Below are 24489 nucleotides of genomic sequence, written 5' to 3'. Positions count from 1 at the left end.
GACATCATAGACAGTTGCTTCTTTCACAAAAATGGAAAAGGGAAACATTCATATCTAGTGATCAATCATCCAAAAAATTACTTTTTTAAACACCATCACTGACATCTTCGTAGTCTTTGGTGATCAGGTCTTCCAACAGTATATTGGAATTACCATGGGCATGAATTCTGTCTCTTGTTAACTGACCTGTTTTTTTATTTTCATATGAAACATAATTTATTCATAAACTTCTATGTGAGAAGAAAAATATCTTGCTGTGGTCTTCAATTAAACATTTAGATACATCGACGTTTTATCTATTGACAATAATAACTTTCATTCATATGTCGATTGGATATATCCCTGTGAGCTCGAAATAAAGGACACCACAGAGTCGTCCACTTCTGCTTCATACTTAGATATTTTATTGAAAGCAAATATTAACACCAAACAAACAACTCAACTTTATGACAAACGGGATGATTTCAGCTTCTCCATTGTCAAATTCACATATTTGTGTTTCAATATTCCATTATCAGCTGCATATGGTGTTTATATCTCTCAACTGATTCGATACGCAAGAGCTTGTTCTGTGTATGGTCAGTTTTTAAATAGAGGCAGGCTGCTGACAAACAACTCGATGATACAGGGGTTTCAACAATCCCGTTTAAAGTCAACATTTCACAAATTGAATGGTCGTTATAACGATCTAGTTTGCCAAGGATTCTTGTTTGCCCAACTCTCTCTATAGGAGTTATGGGATTGATCAGTGTTTCATTATATTTCCCTTTCTTTTCACTACATGTGAATGTCCTATGTGTGCGTTTTCCTGCCACCATGTAGCTGCAGTGCTTATGTTTCGGTAAATCTAGTATATTCGTTTTACGTGTATTTCGATACGCAAGAGTTTGATCTGCTTATGGTCAGTTTTAAAATCAGGGCAGGCTACTCACAAACAAGTTGATGTTACAAAGGTTTCAACAGCCTCGTTTAAAGTAAGCATTTCGCAAATTCTATAGTCATTATAATGATCTAGTTTGTCAATGCAACCTATCATTGGATCAAATGCTGTCTAAAGTGTTCCATACAGTTTTGTTCGTTGTATTATAGAAGTTAATATTAAATATAATACATCATATTTGGTTTAGCTGAATTTCAGCTGAAGTATGGATGAAAATGTATGTTATCAAATGCCAATCACTACTCGTTCAGATAGTCAACATGAATTTTAGAATGCAATTCTATATTTATCTAAATCTGTATGCATTACGTAAAAATGACTATAATATCACTTCTCAGACACAAAAGAGCAAGCAACACAGCAACCTACAGCTGGATGAATCATTTTAAGCCTGCACCTCCCAAAGCTATTACAAGAATTGGAACAAGGCGCCCACCCTGGAAACCTGATTTCATCAGAATTCTTTGTACACATATACTCGTCACAATGTCAAGTTGTTAAGTCATTCGAGATTATTCATTCTGTGATGAATATTTATATACATGTAAATGCAGGTGATCCCAAAGATATACAGGTCTTGCTTCAAGGGAAAGCGACTGCATTTTCAGACAAGTTGAATGTCTTTTCTCTGCAAAAGCAATGTCAATTAAGTATGCCTGTGTAAACTTAAAAGATGTTTCTAGATAAATGCAGACATAAAGTTTTCATAACAAATTATATAAGGCAAAGATATATGTAAATATATTATCATTCTGCTGTGAGAATATTTTGAATGTCGAAAGAAGAATTATTCTGCATAACGACCATATAATTTGCACATTGCTGACTTTCAACGAGACTATTGAAACCCCTGTAACAAACCCATTTGTCAGCAGCCTGTCTTGGTTTAAAGGCTAATATACCCTTGCATAACTAATTAGTTGAGAGACATAAACACCATATGCAGACAATGATTGAATATTGCTACAGAAATATGGGAAGTTGGTGATGGAAAAGTTGAAGTCATCTTGTTTGCCATAACGTGCAGATCCTTGTTCTGATTTTAGAAATAATGTATTAAACTCATATCGCAATGTTTTTATTGACAAACTATATCTGTATGAAAAGCTGTGCTTTATATTTTGAGACGATGAATTTATTCTATTCGAATTCATTAAATTCACAACGAATAACAAAGGATTTCTTTTAAGTATTTTGTAATCTTTCGCAACTTTCCTAAAACAAGATGATATATTTACTGACACTTCTGAGTGATGGATATTTTCGATTTAGCCCTATATTCTTTACAATTTCGTATTGTTTACACAGGAAGTAAAGGTGCATTGTCGTTAATCAAGTGATCACCAAGTCCTTAACCTAATTAAATTATTGTTAGGAAACCATTATGTTAAATTCCGTTAGGTCAACTGAAGTTGCGATTGCTAATCAATTGATTAGGACCTGCAATTGCCTTAAATCCAATCACTGTAATAAAATTATTCAGCTTTTTAAAAAAAAAATGGGCCCTGAACGTTAACTGGAAAAGGTCATTTCATACTTGCAATTGAAATTATTGTGGATATTACTTCCTATCAGTCGTAAAATGCTAAAATATCGAAATGGTATATATATCTAAAACTATCAGATAATGAAATGATATGGTATGTTATAACTTAAACTATCAAATGATGAAATAATGAAATGGTATTCATCTTAAACTATCCAATCATAAAATGAGGACATAGTATGCATCTAAAACAATCAAATTATGAAATGGTATTCATTCTAAACTATTCAATGATAAAAATAGGTAATGTTAATCATCTTGAACTATCAAATTATGAAATACGGATTGTATTCAAAATGTTCATTTTTGAGAAATAAGCCAATATCTGAAATGAAATCTTCAATTATTTCTTGCAAACTTATTGCAGATTTGAGCTCTCAGTATAAAAGTTGCGCAGATATTTTGAACAAACTACCGAGTGTAAAAGGAAAAGATGGTGTATATGAGATATATGTGGCCAATCAAACAAGGAAAGTGTTCTGTGACATGACTACGGAGGGAGGCGGTTGGACGGTAAGTTCTTATATAGCTTTTAATCTAAACAATCCAAATAAGCCGGTTACAGTTTTAAATTAATTAAATGTGTATTCGTTATATACAAATGAAAGCTCAAAAGCTTGTTTCCAATGAGGCCTTTGAGGCACGGGTATTGGTGCTAGAGGGTCATTATGTGGGAATCCGCCGCGAAATTGTTTTCTTCAAATGGAAATCAAGGGTGTGCTTATTTTAAGCAATGCTAAACAATCGTTCAGATAGTACATAGTATCCCTATATCATACACTGACGGTATCATGCACTTTAAATTAAAAAAAAAAACATTATCTCTATTTGGGTTGTATAGACTCAATATTATGACACTTAAAAAGACGAAGATAACGAACAGTGATCAATCTCATAACTTCTATAAGGAACACAAAATAGAGAGTTGGGGAAACACGGATCCCCGGATATACCAGAGGCGGGATAAGGTGCTCAGGGGGAGCAAGCACCCACTGCCCACCGATCGTACCTGTCGCCAGCCCATACCCCAACCAGGAATCAATATTTTTATTGAAATATTTCAACTGAATAAATGAAGAATATTTATATTTTCAAATTTCAAAATAGGGCATCCAAAAAAGAATCGATGGATCTACGGATTTCTATAAAACCTGGGACGAATACAAAAAAGGATTTGGAAATCCTGGCACTAACTATTGGATTGGTAAGATTGCTATATATATATATATATATATATATATATATATATATATATATATATATATATATAAAGCACTGTATTCCAACAACACCCGGTACCTTAAAGTGCCGCGTACAGAATTTGCATAAAACACAAAAATGACATACGGCGTTATCAATTAGATTGTCAAATTGCATTTTTCCTCCTGACAAACGAATAGGTTTATATACGATGATTATCATAATAGAAGATTTCCATTTCCAAAAAGGTATAACTAAATCTACACTATTTACAATACTTTTGCTGTTTACGAACCGTATTTGATCACGCTCACGTGATCACGCTCTATTCCTTCAATGAGCTGATCAATAAATTTCAAGGATTGCAGAAGCGAATCAAAACTATCCAATGTAGAAATTATATGATTCATTGAAATAACTATACCCAACTCAAACATCCGAGAAGCCTTTTATCATGATTATGTGTATAATCTTTACATAGTATTAACGATTTTGTCAATATCAACAGGATACTATCTACCTAAATGGAGCTAGCAGCCACTAGCCAGCGGCCACTGAAATGCTGGGAGTACTCGTAGGAAAATTTAATTTCAACCCTATTTTAAAGGAAACTTTGAATTAAATTCATGTTTTTAGTTAGTAAATGTGAATCACAACACGCTCGCATGAGAGATTACATGTCAATGGTAAATTGAATTTGTATCGTTAATTTGTAATGAAAGGATGTAAGCAAAAATATTTGCCCACGCTTTTCATTTTCTGACCCTTTGTACAATTAGATTTGTACCTTACGTGAACGTGAATGCACATTGATAATTTTGCTCACTAAAATATTACTATTTTAGTTTTTGAGTACCAATTAATAGATTTATATGATTGGATTTGTTGGTTCGGTTGTTTGTTGTTTACCGTCCCGCTTGAGAGCGAGTATGATAGGGAACATTACATGATGTAGGGTGTTTTATTATTTCAAGACTGGTCCAATTGTCATGTACCAATCCATTTAGAATTGTATTGAGCATTCAAAAACCATTTAAGTGAATTAGCTCAGCTAGTGTGATTGATATTACTTTCTGAAAAAAAATCTTTTGAGAAAGCGCTGTAAGGAAAATTATTAGATAATGAAACAAACACGTCCTCTGTAATTTCTGGTGACTAATATCTCATTCCCGCCAGTGTTACCAAAACCTGTGACATACTCAATACATGTACTTGAATTTCATGACAACCTTTTATGTTGCTAATGTTTCATAACAACAAATAATGAACAACAGAACAACATGGTCCCCCCTCGGCTTATCATTTCTCGTTTTCAGTTTGAGGCTGATGAGTTGACACAAAGTGGCTACTGGGGGTCGGAGCAGATTTGACTCGCCTAAACTTTAACATTTTCTGCTTCTCGTTGATAATAAACAGATTTAATGACTGTCTCTCTAGCTGTAATCTTTGAACACAAGGCGGAAGAGACATCAAGACAAGTTAGAGGACCCAAATACTATAATTTTCCGCTTTCAGTTTGGGGTTGTAGTGGTACCATCTGGTGGCTCGTGGGTGGCAGCACAGATTTTGAGTTCGTGTTTCTACTCTCTGAGAAAGTTACTAAGTAGAGAATGTTATGAGGTACTCTATGTCATGCAGATAAGAGTTCTGTGATACCTGGAAGTGTTATTTCGATCGACTGAAATAGATATTTTCTGTATATCGTAGGGAATAAACGGTTTCAATAAATATCTCACTTGCTGCAATATTTGATGAGAAGGCAGAAAGAACGTCACAAGGTAGAACATCCCAGGAATTTCAGTTCTCGCTATCAGTTTGGGCTTTTAGGGTTACTGCCTTGTGGCTCCTGAAGTTGGGTATTATATGTAGTCCAAATTTCTACTGTGAGGGACCAAATTGTCAACAGGTTGAAGTAGAGTATCCTACGTTATACTCGATACCATACAGACAATAGTATGCGATAACGGACAGTGTTCTTTACCCTGTTTGAACGTTCATAGTTTTCGTATCTCATAAATAATAAAGTGGTTTGATGACTGTTTTTAGATCTGTAGTCTTTGTAACAAGGAACATCGAGGCACGATACAGGACCCCTAGGACTATTATTGCCTATTTTAGTTATAGGCTATATCATGTATATTGGTAACACGTGTATGGCTCCTGGGGGTCGCGACAGATCTCTACTCTGTGATGGGTGGAAAGGACAAATTATCCTTTGAATGAAATGGGGTATCATATTCATTACTGGATATCAAACCAACAATGGGTCGGTGATACACAAACGTGTTCATTAACTGGCCTGAACTTTGAACTTTGACATTTTCTGTATCAATTTGATACTAAACGATGACTGGTTCTGTAACTGTAATACTTGATGAAAAGCAAGGTATAGGACCCATAAGTCAATCATTTCCTGCTTTCTGTTTGTGACTGTGGGGTACAACACTGTGGCTCCTGGGGTCGGGACAGATTTGGAGTCCTTGTTTCAACTCTGCGGTTTAAAGAAGGGACACATTTTGCACTGGTTGAAGTAGAGAATAATAAGGGGTGCTTGGTGCTATGCAGGTAAGAGGTCTGTGATGTCCAAAACTTTTTCTTAGCTTGTATGAACTTTAATTGACATTTTATATCTATCAAAGCAAAATAATGGTCTCGAGGGTTGCAATCTTTAAGGAAAAGGCAGACAAAACATTAGGGCAAGGTAGGGGACACCTAAGGCTCTCAGTTCCCGTTGTCAGTTTGGGATTGCATTGGCGCCACCTGACTCCGTGGAGACGAGACAGATGTAGAGTCTCTATTTCTATTCTGTGGTGTAACAAAATGGAAAAAGTGTTCCCTGGTTGGAATAAGGAATCATCATGTGTACGTGATACCATCCATGACGTCTGAAGATAAAAGTTTGATGTCTGCTTTTAGGGCTGTAATCTTTGAAGACAAAATACAACTGTATAAGGAACATCAAAGATCACAGGGCTATCATTTCCATGAAGGGGTCATTGACGTTGGAGGAATACCTTTAAAAAAACCACGTGTCCGGTGGGGCGACCACAATACCCCTTACATACAACTACTGCAGATCCTGGGGCTCAAATTCGGGTCGGAGCAGTGAGACGCGAATACGTTAATCACTATGCTACTCGGACACATGACAAACTTTTTACTGTCATATAAGTCTATTATCGGTACTTAATTACCAAGGTTGCAATATGCTTGTGAGCTAAATTATCAATGTTTATTTACTTCTGTGTAAGATGACAAAATTGATTGTTCACAAAGATCAGAAAATGAATGCTTTCATCCCTTCAATCAATCACTAATGTACAACCATCTTATGTGAGCTGAGTCGCTTGTGCGTGTTGCGATTACATTTTTGTAACACTTATCAATTCAAAATGAAATACTAAATATCAAAATATATTGAGTATTCTCAGTCCCTTTGGTGGCTTTCCTTAGTAGCTGTTAGATTTTAAGGGCTTATTGGCTGCTGGTTAGTGGCTGGTAGCTTCAACCTGGTATATCATCTACCCACATTTCGGATGTTGATCGATCAAGAAACATACATGCAGTCCAAATAAAAAGATTTTAAGGAAAATCTTATTGAGACCAATTACAGAGAAATATGTTTTTTGTTTTAAACGAAAATAAGAAAGTACAGTGTAAATATTGAATAATATTATTTTCAAAATATCTGAAGAAATTGAGGATATACTCATTTTTCAGTCGCTAATTAGTTAACCCTTCTGCAATATCATATTGTATTTCTATGATTATATGTTGTCGATTCTCCAAATAGGAAACGATGCAATTCATATTTTGACGAAGGAGAACCAAATGCTTAAGGTTGAACTTCTAAGCTTTGATGGCGAGAAGGCCTATGCTACTTACTCCACATTTGATGTTGGGGATGAGGACAGTAATTACAAGCTCACTATATTTGGTTATACAGGAACAGCAGGTACTCATATGTTATACATTATCTTAATCGTTCACAAAATATAAAACGTTGGATCTGATATCAGGATATGGCATGTGTATGAGATTGATCACTGTTCGCTATCTTCACCATTTCATGTCAAAGTACAATGTTAAGCAATCACGCAGTACGTCATTACGATAATTTGTTTCACACAATATGCCACAACATCGACGTACGGTCATTTAAGAAAAATGAGGAAAACTATCAGTGATATATCTCATAAAATATATTTCAGATTCATTATTTCAAATCAAGATTTCTGCTCTGCAAACGATCTTTTAAAATATCGTCTCCTGTCATCAGTATTAGCTTGCTGTATACAAAGCTAACTAATGTAATCTCTTGGACTAACCTTCATGCTTGAGGTTATAAGGTCATGTCGCAAGACAACTCTCTATTTTGGATTCCTTATGGGAGTTATGAGATTCATCACTGTTCGTTATCTTCACCTTTCATGGAAGAGGCACTGACTTCAAAGTATATAAGGTCAAACGCATAATCATATATACAATGAAACTTACTAATGTAATCTCTTGGACTAACCTTCATGCTTGAGGTTATAAGGTCATGTCGCAAGACAACTCTCTATTTTTTTTTTATCCTTATGGGAGTTATGAGATTCATCACTGTTCGTTATCTTCACCTTTCATGGAAGAGGTACTGACTTCAAAGTATATAAGGTCAAACGCATAATCATATATGCAATGAAACTTCTCTAATCGGCCAGCTCTCGGGACGAAAAACCGGTCGGTTTAAAGGGGTGGGCGGTTTATCGTAACCTTGCATTTAGATACCTTTTATCTAAATTTTCATTAGATATTTCTTCTTCACACCATGAACTATATAGTATAATGTTCACGGACTATTATAAAACCCTTGAAAATCGAACAAAATAAATGACAAACATGTTTATTTCCAACCCAAGCCATATGATTACTGTAATTAGTACACAAAGTACGTATATTTCACTCTGATGTGGTGATTGATAACTAATTGATTCTATTATCATCAAAATTAAGATGAAATGGATATATGATTACCTAAATGTCGAGTTGGAATCCGTAAGACATCTCGTGTCCATTGGAATTCCAACAAATTGTAGCAAGAACTACGAAGATATTGTCAATGTCAACATATTGTTTTATTTCAACTTCAGAGCACTGTGAGTGAATCAGAATGATGTATAACAGTAATAGTAATGGTTGACTGATCACTAAATCGAGTATTTCCCTTTTCCATTTGTGTTGAAGAGGCAACTGTCTATAATGTCAAAACGTCTAGTCTGTAATTAATCGTGAGGAATGGTCGTGTAACGTGATAGGTGAAGATAAGAAACAGTGATTACACGCTTGCGTATCCAGTCAGTTGAGAGATATAAATGTTAATGGACTATCCCTATACAAACCAGTCTTCTAAGCCCAAACATACAAACAAAACAATAGATGCCGTCAATATAAGCAACATTCTCCGTCATAAAAGAGTTCAGTCGTGTATTCAAACTTATTTCAAGTTCAAGTATACACCCAGCATTTCCTACAAATATACTTCTACTATTGCATCCGAACTTTTAATTATAAACACACTTTGCAGTACTTAGATATAGACTAACTCATACTTAACCGCCTACGTGTTCTTGTTCTTCATCTTTTTTCAACTATAGTTCAGCTGGAAATGTCATTACTGATTATGTTGATTTAGTTGAAAATGAGGACCTCAAATCACCTATCCTAAAAGGTCCTAACTACAGTGAACCTCGGTCTTTCAATTGGCCATAGAACTTCATCTCAAATTAAAAGCATACTAACAACTCACCTTAATGACAAACAGGATGAGTTCAGCTTCTCCATCGTCAACTTCCCATATTTATGTAGCAATATTCCATTGTCATTTGCGTATGGTGTTTATATCTCTCAACTGCTTCCATACACAAGAGATCATTCTCGTATAGTCAGTTTTTAAAGTATGAAGCAGAAGTGGAGCGAATCTGTTATGTCTTTTATTTGGAGCTCACTGGGAGATATAGAATCGACATATGAGTGAAAGCTATTATTATTAATAGATAAAATGTCGTCGATATATCTAAATGTCGAATTGAAGGCCACAGGAAGAAGTATAGGAATCTAATATAGGTACATGTAATGACAATCAATCATTTTTTTATATTACATTATTACCGTACCTATACTGAATTTTACAACAACAACAAAAAAACAAAGGAAAATACATTGCTGGATCGAGTAAATGTTCTGCAATGCCCTTGTTTTGCTTCTCAAGAAATTATTAACAGCTGTGAAGGAGAAATTTCAAACGTACTGTGCCACTACATACACCAGAAGTGGTGTAAATCAAATGTGGATTCTAAAAAAATCTAATGAACTTTTAGTAAACTTGAATCGCAAATCTTTTCTCAAATTAACAACATCAGGCGTTTGACTTTTCAACACTTTACACGACCATTCCTTTCGATGAATTAAAGACTACACTTTTTGACATTATGGACAGTAGCTTCTTCAGCACAAATAGAAAACGGAAATATTCATATCTAGTGATCAGTTATCCAAAATTACTGTGTTAAATACCACTTTGATTTCACGCTCAAGCACCCTAAAATTGAAATTGAAAATATGCAGAAGTTCCTCACTGAAAATAAATTCGAAGTCTTTAAAGATCAGGTTAGCAGAATCTATTCAAAACTGTCTATAAGAGCAGAAAAAAATATGAGGTGACCTTCAATGCGAAAGTTAGATGTCTCGATGACGTTCTGTCTATTGACGATGATTTTCATTCATTTGTCGTCATTAACAGCAAACTAACAACTGAACTCTATGACAAACGGGTTTATTTCAGCTTCTCCATCGTTGACTTCTCATATTCATGTAGCAATATTCCATTCTCACCTGCATGTGGTCTTTATACATTATGTATCTCTCAACTGATTCGATACCTAAGAGCTTGTTCTGCGTATGGTCAGTTTTAAATCCAGATAGGCTACTAACAAACAAGTTGATGGTACATGCATGGGTTTCGACAGTTTTGTTTAAAGTCAGCATTTCGCAAATTCTATCGTGGTTATTGCGATTTAGTTTGCCAATACAAGATGTCATTGGGTCAAATGCTGTCTGAAGTGTTTCATACCGATTGTTGGGCTGTCCTTAGCATAATGATTTTGACTATACATAACTCCGTTTACTTTATCAAGATATATATAGGATTCATGGCGGGTGTGACCGGTCGACGGGGGATGCTTACTCTCCCTTAAGCACCTGATCCCAACTCTCTATTTTGTATTGATTATAGGAGTTATGAGAGTAATCACGGTTCGTAATCTTCACCTTTCATGTAATTGTTAAATGCTATGATTGCTGTCTATCAATGCAGTGTTTTTTGTAGGAGACAGTTTGGAATGGCACAACGGAATGATGTTCTCCACAAAAGACAGAGATAATGACGTGAAATTCGGAGATAACTGTGCGGTAGACTACCACGGAGCATGGTGGTTCAGAAACTGTCACGACTCAAACCTAAACGGGCAGTACGCCGGATCTGCTCTGTATAATGGCAAATACCCGGTTTGGTATAATTGGAAATCTGGTATAGCATTAAAAGGGACCTTGATGATGGTGAAACCCAAGAATTAGGTGAAATTCATCAGCGCATTGTTCATAAAGTGGTGAACATTATCTTCTTTAATTATTCGTTTAGTTATATTCTGATTCTTAGTATACAAGAATGATTATTCAATCCCAGTGTACCCTCGATATATCACCCGTTACAATGCCACCCCGCTTTTTGCCTAAAGAACTTATTTCTCCTCCATGCTTACACCCTCATTATAATACCCACCCCGCATAATGCAATAAGTCACCGATTTTCACAAAAATGGCCATATTTTATTATGGTTTACCCTTGATAATAATGGTAATTACTTTAAAACACCCATCAGTAATCACACTTGTACTTTGAGAGCAGTGTGGTGAAGTGTGACTGGCTGGACAAGATATTCATGTGATCAGGTTAATTGAATAACTGCTGCATTAAAATCAAGATAATCTATATGTTTCTAAAGAAAGGAGCTCATATAAATTTAGGGAGTTGAATTTCTTTTGACTACTCAGAGAATTGTCAGTAATGCTGAATTCTTTATATTGCCATCCCCGCTTTATTACCCTAATTGGTCTTGAACAAAAGTTGTTATCTAGGGAGCAATGTATATTATCTATAGGGAGCAATGTATATTTTCTAGGAAGCAATGTATATTATCTAAATAATGCATAACTTATATATGTATATCCTATATTTGATAAAATATATAGCAAAACATGTGTTCGGTTTATTTTTGTTGTAAATGGTTACATTTTCAATACTCTCTTCTTCAGTCAAATGTTTGTATCCTACCAAATGAAAAAAGGTAAAGATGGCGAACAGTGATAAATATCACAAGTCCCTTAAAGAAATCAGACTCAAATGAGGTGCAAAATCGGACGATTAGACACAACAGAAGTAGGATTAGGTGCCTGGGATTAGTTTGCATCCCCGGTCGGTTGGTTAAACCCGTCGTAAGCCCTACATCATAATCAGGTAAACGGGGTAATTTGTTCTTAAAATTAATATGAACAGAATGGCCAAACATTTGGTTTGTAACACTTTAGAAAACATATGCTCTAATGACAGTTTATATTTGTAAATTAGACCTCTGATGCTTACTTGTTTGTCCTCCTCTTCATTTGGTATTCCGTATGGGATTGATGGGATTGTTTGATATATTACTCCTCCTAGGCACCTGATCCCACCTCTGGTGTGTCCAGGGGTCCGTGTTTGCCCAACTATCTATTTTGTATTGCTTGTAGGAGTTATGAGATTGATCATTGTTCGTTATCTTCACCTTGCATATTCACCTTTTCTTTAATCACTGATCAATATCTTTACTTTTCAATTTTTTACCGCACTAATTTGATTTAAACAATGTTTTATTCACAATGTAAGTGGGATTGGGCAGCAGACACCGCCTAATTTAGCCCTCTCCCTAGTTCACTAATCGGATTTCCTGCATTATATACCTTGTCGGTGTACTCAAATGGAAGTGATCTCGTTGTCAACAGTTGGACAGTTGGTATGATGTTGATGTTTAGATGTTGACCCCAATGAAGAAGATAGAAGGAATGGTAAATTGAAACGTTTATAGAGAAGGTGAACGGTACAAATATCGCGACTAGCCTTGTGTCCCTTTTATTTAGTTCCCCCGACATAATGGTTGCACTCAGTTTTGCAGATAGAAGAGGTACTGTAAGTCTTTAAAGTTTTGGTACAAAAACTACGTCCAGTAAAATCAGTCGTCAATGGAATCCTATTGATTAATACATTATGTTAAACACCACTCTGATTCAATGCATAAAGTACTCTCAAATTGATACCAAAAAGGTTCTGGAGTTCGTCTTTGGTGATCATGTCTTCCAACAGCGTTGGAATTCCCATTTGCACTAATTGTGTTCCTTTATTAGCTGACCTGTTTTTCATATTCTTATGAAACGGAATTTATTCAAAAGTTTCTGCTTACTTTGAGTGAAGAATTATCGACAGGAAACTGACAAGTCAACTTTATCACAAACAGGATGAGGTCAGTTCCTCTATCGTCAACTTCTCATATCTATTTAGCAATACTTCATTATCACCTGTATATGGTGTTAATGTCTCTCAATTGATTCGATACACAAGAGCTTGTTCTACGTATTATCAATTTTGAAACCAAGGAAGGCTACTGAAAAAAAGTTGATGGGACAGGGATTTCAATATTGTCATTCAAAGTCAGAATGTCGCAGTCGTTATAACGATCTAATTTATAAAAGAAATAATAAAACCAGTAAATGGGTTAAATGCTGAATAACGTATTCCATACCCATTGTTGGACCGTTATTACAGATTACTCCGTCTACCTGATCTAGATAGAGAGCTTGCGGCAGATATGTTCGTTGCTAAATCCTCCTAGGTACCTGATCCCACCCCTGGTGTGTCCAGAGGTCCGTATTTGCACTGCTCTTAATTTTGTAATCTTTATTGGAATCTTCACATTTTCATACCAAATGTTTTGCAACTTTTGACGGAACAGTTAAAGATGCAGCACATGATGCCCAAATACGAATAATCTAAAAAAAAATCCTTAATGAAACATTCCATTCTCCAATTTGGGTATATGTCTTTCCATTTCTGTACCAAACCTGGTTATTTGACTACTGCACATATGACAAATATTTGATAACTCGAACAATGAACCTAGGGACACTAACAGTTTGTGTATTTGGTAGACTCCACAGTGACATCTTTTTATACTAGGCGAAATTCAGTCAGTATTGTCTCGTTATTATGTACATGTATATTCATGTTTTAAAAGAACATATATCGAGAGGCAACATGGAGTGTCCACCATGCTCGATGTTTAATTGAAAGGCGCAAGTTGGATTGTCAAATGATGAATTAAAACCAAGTTCATTTAAAATACAGTTGTAATAATGAGTCTTATAAAACAATGTTGTTACAAGCTTTGTCAGCAAAAACTGATACATATTCCCCATGTAACCTATCTAATTCTCTCATCATTTCTGATTTTGTAATGTGTCTAACAAGATATTCCTATATTCCTCTCATATATTTTTATCCATTCTGACAAGGTGTGAAGTTCTTCCTTTTGATGTGTAGTCCATTCTCTGGCATAATAGATATAAAATTATGTTGGTGATTGAACAATGGGAGCTCACTAGATTTCGGATCTCTTAGCATTAGAGATAAATCTAAAATAGTTAACCGTGTTAATAGAGTATTGCTGAACCTAAATATATTGCAACAAATCATAATCATAATATGAAATAATGTAGAATCATTTGTCTGAAACCGTATGCACTACGTGTAACTTAGGCATAACAAAACATGTTTGTTTATGGTTACCAGTCCATTTCTATATGCCCATCCTAAAGTTTCATTGGCCATTGTAATACTGTAGGATATACAATACATCACACAGAGTTACTTGTGTACAAGCTGCACATCAACATTGATAACCAGCATGCTACCCTGAAGAACTTAAAGACAAAGGGTGCAAGTGAAAGGGGCATAACACTATCCAAATATGCACACCATTACATCAACATGGTCAACAACATAATTACCCATACCTCATAACATTACCTCTCTAATAACAACACACTAACCCATATCTCTAAACATTACCTCTCTAATAACAACATAATTACCCATACCTCATAACATTACCTCTCTAATAACAACATAATTACACATATCTCTAGACATTACCTCACTATTACCATAATTACTCATACCTCATAACATTACCTCTCTAATAACAACATACTTACCCATATCTCATAACATGACCTCTCTAACAACAACATAATTACCCATACCTCATAACATTACCTCTCTAATAACAACATAATTACCCATACCTCATAACATTACCACTCTAACAACATACTTACTCATACCTCATAACATTACCTCTTTAACAACATAATTACACATATCTCATAACATTACCACTCTAACAACATAATTACCCATATCTCTAAACATTACCTCTCTATTACCATAATTACTCATACCTCAAAACATTACCTCTCTAATAACATACTTACCCATACCTCATAACATTACCTCTTTAAAACATACTTACCCATATCTCATAACATTACCACTCTAACAACATACTTACCCATACCTCATAACATTACCTCTCTAATAACATAATTACCAATATCTCAAAACATTACCTCTCTAATAACAACATAATTACCCATATCTCATAACATTACCTCTAATAACAACATACTTACCCATATCTCATAACATTACCACTCTAACAACATAATTACACATACCTCATAACATTATCTCTTTAATAACAACATACTTACCCATACCTCATAACATTACCTCTCTAATAACAACATAATTACCAATATCTCTAAACATTACCTCTCTAATAACAACATAATTACCCATATCTCATAACATTACCTCTCTAATAACAACATAATTACCCATACCTCATAACATTACCTCTTTAATAACAACATAATTAGCTATATCTCATAACATTACTTCTCTAATAACAACATAATTACCCATATCTCTAACATTACCCCCCATCTGATTAACTTTTTTAATTCAAGTATTTCTATCTCTTTTGATTTACTGAATTCAAGATTAAATTTTCAGATACACAATTTATTTGTACATATATCAAAACAATTCAATAAACAGATCAAATATATCTTAATACATAGTACATCGTATGGTGAAGAAAGGCATTAAGTTTTCACACAGTGTCCAAAGAAAAACAATCTGCATGTATTCTAGTATCTCTTTAAACTCTGTCATCTGTTGTTCATTCCAAGAATATTTCTTGTCTACAAAAGAAAAAAGAGGGTCTTCAAGATCAGTTAAATTTACTACAGCCTGGTCAGAAAGAAACTGACCATTACATTACGGGGTGGTCATTCTAGTCATTCCTGATTTCATGCCTTACCATTGATGCAGTTCAAATGACCTTATGGTGATATAGTAACCAATGTGTCTTATGTGACCCCTAAAATAAATCATAGCACACACTAGATCTAACTATAATATCAGTACATTCCGTGAATGATTGCTTGATTGAAGCACTGTTCTCTTTATGACTGAAAATAAAATGAAGAATACGTGACTGTAAGCAAGTTCGTCACATTTCATTGAAGTCCAATAAAAGAAGAATTTGAAAACCCAAGGCAAGAGCTCTATCGGACAACAGAATTCAATCCTCACCGAGTTCACAGTATGTTAAGCACGTACTACATACCCCAATATTATGTCGTGCAAAATGGGGAGGTGTCAGAATTGTCATATTGCTTGAAAATTCTACATGATTTCATAAACATCTTCAGTAATTATAAAATATATAAAAATTCACAGTGAATTTGATAATGAAAGTGCCATAACTCATGAACTACAAATATTGATTGGTTCTATATTGTTTAACATCCCGCTTAAGAATATTTCCCTCATATGGAGACGTCACCATTGCCGGTGAAGAGCTCTAAAATTTATGGTACCTGTGAACTCACGGATTTTTCTTAGGAATCTTAACGTATTCCACAAATCCGTAAAAGTACACGGATTGTTACGATTTAATCACTTTAAAAAGCTATTTAAGAAAGTTTTAAGAGTATTTACGGGTCATTTACGGTTTATTATGAGTTCTTGTGAAGCATTTAGGCACACATTTACGATTTGTTCCGAGTGAACACAGATAAATACGAGCAATTTACGACATTTTACAAGCTTTTTAGGGATTGTTATGAGTATATAACGGAAATTTACGATTTAGCTTAGCTTTTACGTGTAAATCACGACCTGTTAACGTGTTGATAACGTGCTGTTATAAATAGTTAGGAGTTAGTTACGATTGTTTACGTTTTTGACTCAAAAGTGTTCGCAATTGGCTTTGTATCATCATTCGACAACTGACATTACTTGTAACAGCATGTATGTATATTCTATGCAAGATGCGTAACTTCTTTGATGTCTTGATAACAACTGAAAGAAACTGTCAGATTTTGAGTCTTTTATACTTTTCCTTAATCGTAAAGTTTAAGTAATACTCGTCTATCCGTAAAGCGATTGTAACCCGACGTGAATGAAATCGTAAATATCACTTAGGCATTTGTAATAATCCGTAAACAACTCGTAAGCTATCCGTAACATATCGTAAACTAACCGAAAAGATTCGTTAAAAAAACTTTTTACGAGTGTTTTACGGATTCTTACGAGCAGTTTACATGTTCTTGCGACCAGTTTACGATACTTACGGATTGTTACAAGGTATTTACGGGTTATTTACGGAAACTAAAATCCGTGGACAATCGTAAAATTTTTGTTGACATGTCAAAAAATTTGCCCTTACTTTCACGGATCCTTACGAGTGTGTGCGAGTTGTGACGAGTTATTAACGGATACTGATGAGTGAATTACGAATGCTTGTGATTGACTATAAGTCGGAGATCCGTAAGGACTCGTAAGAAAAATCCGTGAGTGTGAAGGTGGTATTAGGCCTATGCTCTGTGATTACGACCTTTGAGCAGGGAGGGTTCTTTATCGTGCTACACCTGCTATAACAAGGAGTCTCAGTTCTTGAGGTCTCATCCAAAGGACCGCCCCATTTAGTCACCTCCTACAACAAGCAAGGGGTACTGAGGACCTATTCTAACCCGGATTCCCATGGGAGAACTACAAATAAAAAAATCGTCCAAAACGATTAGCAATTCCCATTGAACATGTGCTTCTTAGTAAAAATCGCATGCACATCAGAGCAGAACTGACAGTCCATGGATGGACTGATAGATGGACAGGCAGACAGACTCTTAGAAGGACAGATAACGAAGAAATAAATTTCAAATTTGAAAATAAATAAGGGTACATGTACCAACTGTGATGTCATACGCTGGCACACATGTTAGCATGAAGTGTTGCACACCCCAATGTATTTTCAAAACATAGATTTGTTATTTTTACATTCTCCTTTGATTACTGTCAGAATTCCAAGCTGTTAAAATAGACATACTATATTCATTCATATTCATATATTCATTGTTAAAACTGCAGTACGTTCATGAGAGGAAATATGATCATTACAATATCAAAGGCAAGAACATTGTAAATGTAAATATTGAATAATATAGGGCTACCATAGAACTATAACTTCAATGCAGGACACTACAAATGATTAAAGTAACATATTGATGAAATAAATATTACCCACCAGTAGACACATCCCTAAAGCCCCCTCTGATATCACAGAGCCGGTCTCCTGAATCTGAAACGTAAGGTATAGACTGTATCACTGATCATCGTGAAATTCTCAATGAAACACTGTACAGAATGAATTTATTTGTACTGTCATTTTATCCATACATACCACAGGCACTTGTTTCTGTAAATAACTTATGACCTCTGTATACTAACAATTATTAGTATACAGAGGTCATAAGTTATTTAAAGAAACAAGTGCCTGTGATACATACCTAGAAAGCATATTTTGCATAATTATCTTATACACTCCCTGTAGACATGCTTACTACCCATACCTTCACATCTACAGTACCAAGCCATCAAATTCTAGTCAGTTATATTTCATAGATTATACATACCTAGATTTGTAAAAGAATAGTTTCTTTCATTTAAAACAAATGCTGAACAGCCCACATTTAAATCCCAGAGAACCAGTGATTTAATTGTCTATCTATAGTTGACTAAATGAACCAGTGATTTAATTGTCTATCTATAGTTGGCTAAACGAACTGGCGATTTAACTATTTATCTATAGTTGGCTAAATGAACTGGCGATTTAACTGTTTATCTACAGTTGGCTAAATGAACCAGTGATTTAACTGTTTATCTATAGTTGGCTAAATGAACCGGAGATTTAACTGTTTATCTATAGTTGGCTAAATGAACCAGTGATTTAACTGTTTATCTACAGTTGGCTAAATGAACCGGAGATTTAACTGTTTATCTACAGTTGGCTAAATGAACCAGTGATTTAACTGTTTATCTACAGTTGGCTAAATGAACCAGTGATTTAACTGTTTATCTACAGTTGGCTAAATGAACCAGTGATTTAACTGTTTATCTACAGTGGGCTAAATGAACCGGAGATTTAACTGTTTATCTACAGTTGGCTAAATGAACCGGAGATTTAACTGTTTATCTATAGTTGGCTAAATGAACCAGTGATTTAACTGTTTATCTATAGTTGGCTAAATGAACCGGAGATTTAACTGTTTATCTACAGTTGGCATTCAATGAAATTTGTCTCCACAAATACATCTCACTTATAGGGACAGTTATTTTCAACTCAGTATACATGATATTTCACTAAATCTGGAGGGTATGATACATATTGTTATGAACAAATAACACTTCATATGTATTTCACTGGTGCACAAATTTAATTCTTGTAAAAAATGAAAGCATAATTTTGTACAAAACCTCTTTGAATTATTATACATTAAAGGAGCAATCCACACTAACACAAACTACTGATGCTTACATTTCTGGCTTTATCCACACTAACACTTAACAAACTACTGATGCTTACATTTCTGGCTTTATCCACACTAACACTGAACAAACTCTCAATGCTAACATTTCTGGCTTTGTCCACACTATCACTTAAGTTACAGAGTACTGATGCTTACATTTCTGGCCAGATGTCCAGCTTTGACCACGTCCTCCAGTCTGTTTTCCAGGAATAGCCATGTGTCCATGTTATCCTCGGACTGGTCCTGAATCATGTAGATTTCAGTGCTCTTGTAAACAGCAGCTAACGAGAGTCTCTTACTGTACCAATTAAACTGTCAACAAATTACATATATTCAAATTTATATGTATAAATTTGTATGTATAGATGCTTCAATTTCTTCAAATTCAATTTTACAATAAAGTACAAAATTTACTCAGTATACAATCTATAGCATGTACATTCAACATGCATTATCATTTGTTTTCTCGTGCAGAACTGTCACACAATGTGAAACAGTTTACTAATTATGTTATGTGCAGTACTGCGGAATCATCATTGTTCATGGGGGATTGATGTTCGTGGATTTCATGAATCACTGTTATCCACGAATTTATGTGTCCTCGAACATTTTTTAAACCAAGTAAAGTTATCTCTCCTAGTGACATAATATCGCTTAACCACGAAATTACGTCCCCACGAACCAGCAGAATTTTGCTTACCAATGAACATTGGCCCCCACGAATTAAAATGATTCTACATTAAATGGAAATGAGATTTTTGTATGCTATCTTAGTTTTTATGTACCCATAGTATTTTTGGTGATATATACAAGTACATTTGTCGTCTGCATTCAGAAATACATGTACATGTAATAACCAAATGAAGTACCTTGCAATCTTGATTAAAAACCGAAAACATCTGTTTACTCATATCGAAAATTGTAGTACAAACATATCAAATATTCCCAAAAGTTTTAGTGATCCTTCGGATAACAATCGCTATTGCTTACAAGAAAATCAAACCTACACATCAAGTTGAAAATCACAGAAGAGACGGAGAAAGAAACGCTTCTGTGACAGAGACATTAACCAAGAAAATTGAAAAACTACAGCTCACTTGGAAGAACTAGATAGACCAGAAGGCTTCAGATCCATCCCTCATAAGAACCGTTCATCTATAGCACAACTTTTTCTGTGCACATTTCACGTCTTGTACTTTTTAAATTGGCACCTCAAAAATTTAGTCGCCAAATTTTTTAACCTATTTTCCCACTGCGTCAAGACTTATCGATACACGTCATTTAAAGACTTATTTGTCAATGAACTGAAAAATCACAACATCAATAACGTTAACCTGCTTACACAGTAATATAACCATGTAAGATTACTGCCCAATTTGAATGATATACAGCAGTTTTTGTTGTTCCGTTAAAGATACCTACATCATTAGATTTATCACCGGCGTAGTACCATATATCATCCACCACCCGACTTAAGTTTGTCCACGACTGTACAGCATTCTGTGGCAGTGTCTGTATGGCCATAGCCTGTAACATGTAACATTACAGACATACACATCAAACTCTTAGTATGTCCTAATTACTTACAAAATACCGAGCAAAATAAGTCATACTTCATATATAAGCTACAGATTGTGTTGTCCGATAAAATTACATGTATTTTCAGCATGATATCATCCAGCCCATACTGACCCAAGGAACGAGATGACCCAGGGACTGAGATGACCCAGGGACTGAGAAGACTCTGGTAACGAGATTACCAACTTATTGTCGCTTACCTGTGGCCATTTATCAATGTATGGTATAATCATTCTTAGTCGGGATTCTATGGCATCATGGATAAATGTCCCGGTCTTTAGTTTCCTAAAATGTAAAAATTCAATTCCAAAACTCTTCATACATATAATCGACATGTAAAATAAAAGCACATCATAAACAGCGGAATTACTAGGATGCATCCCCTCTTGATATCAAATATTTAATTAATCTCCCAGTGCAAAGTGGGCATGACATTTGAATAAACTTGAATTCTTTTACTTAACGATGCTTTGTCGCAAGTTACGGCTACTGGAAGTTAAATGATGAGCACCGAGTGTACATACTACCATATGTACAGTATGTAGCGGGTTTTTTCCGCGGGTGATATATTTGGCTTATTTTAGCGGTTGGATAGCTTTCTGCCAAAATTTTAAATCGCCAAATATGCACCAAATTGCGACTTAGTATTTGCAAGACAGATAACTCTTCCCTGTCTGCCAAAATTGATTCTGCTAAAATTATTTGCATACCTTTAAGTCAGCAAATCGCCAAATTTTAGACCCACAAAAAAACCTGTTGTACTGTATTTTATTACTATATTAAATATTAATTTCAGGCAGTCCTTTGTCGAATTCACATGTAGATTACTACATGCTTACTTCTCCTAGGCACATGATCCCATCTCTGGTATATCCAGGGGTCGGTGTTTGCCCAACTCTCTATTTTGCATTTCTTATAGGAGTTATGAGAATGATCACTGTTTGTTACCTTCATATTTCAAGGTACTTGCCAAGAGAAGATGAAAATGTAAAATGCTTACACCAGAAAGAAAATCAGATGCTGTAAAAAGCTTGATCATATGAAATGCTAAAAATAGAAATTTCTTACTCTTCCTTTACTTTCAGTTCTTCTAATTTCTGTTTCATTATAGATGTTAGCTCTCCATTACACTCTTCATAAAAATAGAACACTAATTCAGCACCACCGCGAGGGAACATTCCATGAACCACTGAGGGATATCCGATGGTTTCAGCACCTTAAATATGTCAAACATACACTGTAACACAGAAGTCGATTTCAAGTATTATAATACTATAGGATTAAACATTCTTTTGGAAGAATTCATCGATATGTAAACTCTGGACATTTTACTCACAAACTGAATAAAAGTGCACAGCACTTTTATGTTAAGTTTGTGAGTATTAAAATGTCCAGAGTTTACACATCGATAAATTCTTCAAAAAGAATGTTTGATTCTTATAATTCCAATTCATCCCCTGTATTATCAATTTCAAAAATTTGAATAGTTTGCCCACACTATGTTATTTGTTTTCAGGTGCGTATGTATACATAGCGTTTTTGGATTTATTGACGTGTAAATTCTCGTTTAGATTTATTTTTGTCCAATCAAAACAATTGTAATAAATAACATTGGAATTATATACGTTTAATTTCCATTTGCTATTCTTTACCAAACTTAAAACAAGAGCTGTCCATAATGTTCACCAGAGCCACCCATTTCATACAGACATGTATATGATTCAAATGTTTGAAAAACACGGGCAATAGCGGGAAAAAACACGGGTAATAGCGGGAAAAAACTAATACCTACACAACATGAGGATGCTTCCATTGGCAGATATGTAATACTCTAATCTCTTTAAGTGACCATACCCTTACCCGTGGGGGGGGGGGCATCACATATACAAACTTATCAAACTTATACCAAATGGGAATGTATCTATATCAACTATCACATACATTGCACCATTGTGCTTGTTAAAAACGAAATATTTTAAGAATTTTTTTCTATATGTAGTCTTATGTGAAACTTGGAATGCCTTTTGTGGTCTTTGCTAGACATGGCCATCTTAATGTGAAAATAAACTTAAATCTACATTACATAGAATTGCTCACATAAAAAATTTACATATTGTATTCGCAGAGTACATTGGCTCTAGAGAAGATAATTGAAAACTTCTAATTGCTCTCATGCATAAATATGAACCCAGCTTGCTGCACTAACCTGCCCTTCTATTCATCATATGAACAAACTTGATTTTTCCTTAAATAAAGAAGCTTTGATACAACTATTGGCATTTCTAGTTCAATGGTTCTTGAAATGAAGATTTTATAAGCAATCCAACTTATTTGCTCCTTTTTTTATCCCCCTTTGAAATGGGCCTTAAACTGCATTTGAAATAACTTGAACACATTTACCTAACGGTCCTTTGTGGGAAGTTGGGATGAAAATGGTTTCTAAGGGGGAAAAGTTGAAAATCTGACTGTGCATAGACAAGCCTTTATGAGAAAAGATTAGATGAGTTAAATAGCACTTAAAAGTATTGAGTCTCCATGGGATTGTTCTCCGTTTCTTATACCCACTGCCTGGGGATGCGAAAGAGGTCCCTAAATCCTTTACCCATAATATTTTGACCCTCAAACCTGGACCAGAGATACAATACGTTCACAAACCTGCAACAATGGCTTTCTTGGTCCATCCATACTGATGTACAAATGGAAGCGAAGCTTTCAGAATGGCCTGCTTGGTTTGGAACTCTTCCTCAGTCTCCTCCGGTACCTCCTCCTCCTCCTCTATCTGACTGAAGTATTCCTCGGTAGTCTGAGATCTGAAAAATTAACCCTATAGATTGACGATCTAAACCATGCTATATTACCTCAGGCTGTATTGTGCTGTATCGTCTTGGTTTTCTGCGGTGATAATAGGACTATGACACAAATATTGCCCTTGTGATGGGGAAAACTGTACACCTGTGCCTTTTGCTGTAGCGCACCTGTGCTTCTTTTTGCATAGTACACTTGTTCATACAAAAGTATTCTATAAAGGCATCTCCATATAAATAAAATAACTAGGGATAGAAATTAAGTCACTGGTTAATCAGTATTCTATAAAGGTTCCCCATATAAATAAAATAACTAGGGATAGAAATTAAGTCACTGGTTAATCAGTATTCTATAAAGG

The 24489-nt window shown here is 34.9% G+C and overlaps 2 protein-coding genes across 2 annotated transcripts in view; one reads left to right on the top strand and one right to left on the bottom strand.

The window, feature by feature from the left end:
- Positions 1-1255: 1255 nt before the first annotated feature.
- On the top strand, positions 1256-11300 carry LOC130053490 (ficolin-1-like). The gene is made up of 5 exons (XM_056160809.1): positions 1256-1406; positions 2854-2999; positions 3594-3690; positions 7480-7641; positions 11053-11300. Exons 1-5 carry the CDS (start codon positions 1256-1258, stop codon positions 11298-11300), a joined length of 804 nt encoding a protein of 267 aa, XP_056016784.1.
- A 4581-nt stretch (positions 11301-15881) lies between these two features.
- Positions 15882-24489, bottom strand: part of LOC125673789 (ubiquinone biosynthesis protein COQ9, mitochondrial-like) — a 20949-nt gene continuing 12341 nt past the window's right edge. The window contains exons 3-9 of the mRNA XM_048910604.2: positions 23982-24136; positions 22395-22542; positions 21527-21611; positions 21171-21275; positions 19905-20060; positions 18467-18520; positions 15882-16079 (exon numbers count right to left, since the gene is read on the bottom strand). Of these exons, the coding sequence (XP_048766561.2) occupies positions 16047-16079; positions 18467-18520; positions 19905-20060; positions 21171-21275; positions 21527-21611; positions 22395-22542; positions 23982-24136 (736 nt within the window). The 3' untranslated portion in view covers positions 15882-16046. The remainder of the gene's footprint in view (positions 16080-18466; positions 18521-19904; positions 20061-21170; positions 21276-21526; positions 21612-22394; positions 22543-23981; positions 24137-24489) is intronic.

The sequence above is a fragment of the Ostrea edulis genome, chromosome 3, assembly GCF_947568905.1.
Source record: "Ostrea edulis chromosome 3, xbOstEdul1.1, whole genome shotgun sequence".
NCBI classification, from domain to species: Eukaryota; Metazoa; Mollusca; class Bivalvia; order Ostreida; family Ostreidae; genus Ostrea; species Ostrea edulis.
This window is presented reverse-complemented; position numbering and strand designations above follow the sequence as displayed.

Coding starts and splice junctions, on each gene's coding strand:
- LOC130053490 (XM_056160809.1), top strand. CDS start 1,256: ATGACTATAATATCACTTCTCAGACACAAAAGAGCAAGCAACACAGCA. Junction 3,000..3,593: donor CGGAGGGAGGCGGTTGGACG/GTAAGTTCTTAT, acceptor ATTTCAAAATAG/GGCATCCAAAAAAGAATCGA. Junction 7,642..11,052: donor TGGTTATACAGGAACAGCAG/GTACTCATATGT, acceptor TGTTTTTTGTAG/GAGACAGTTTGGAATGGCAC.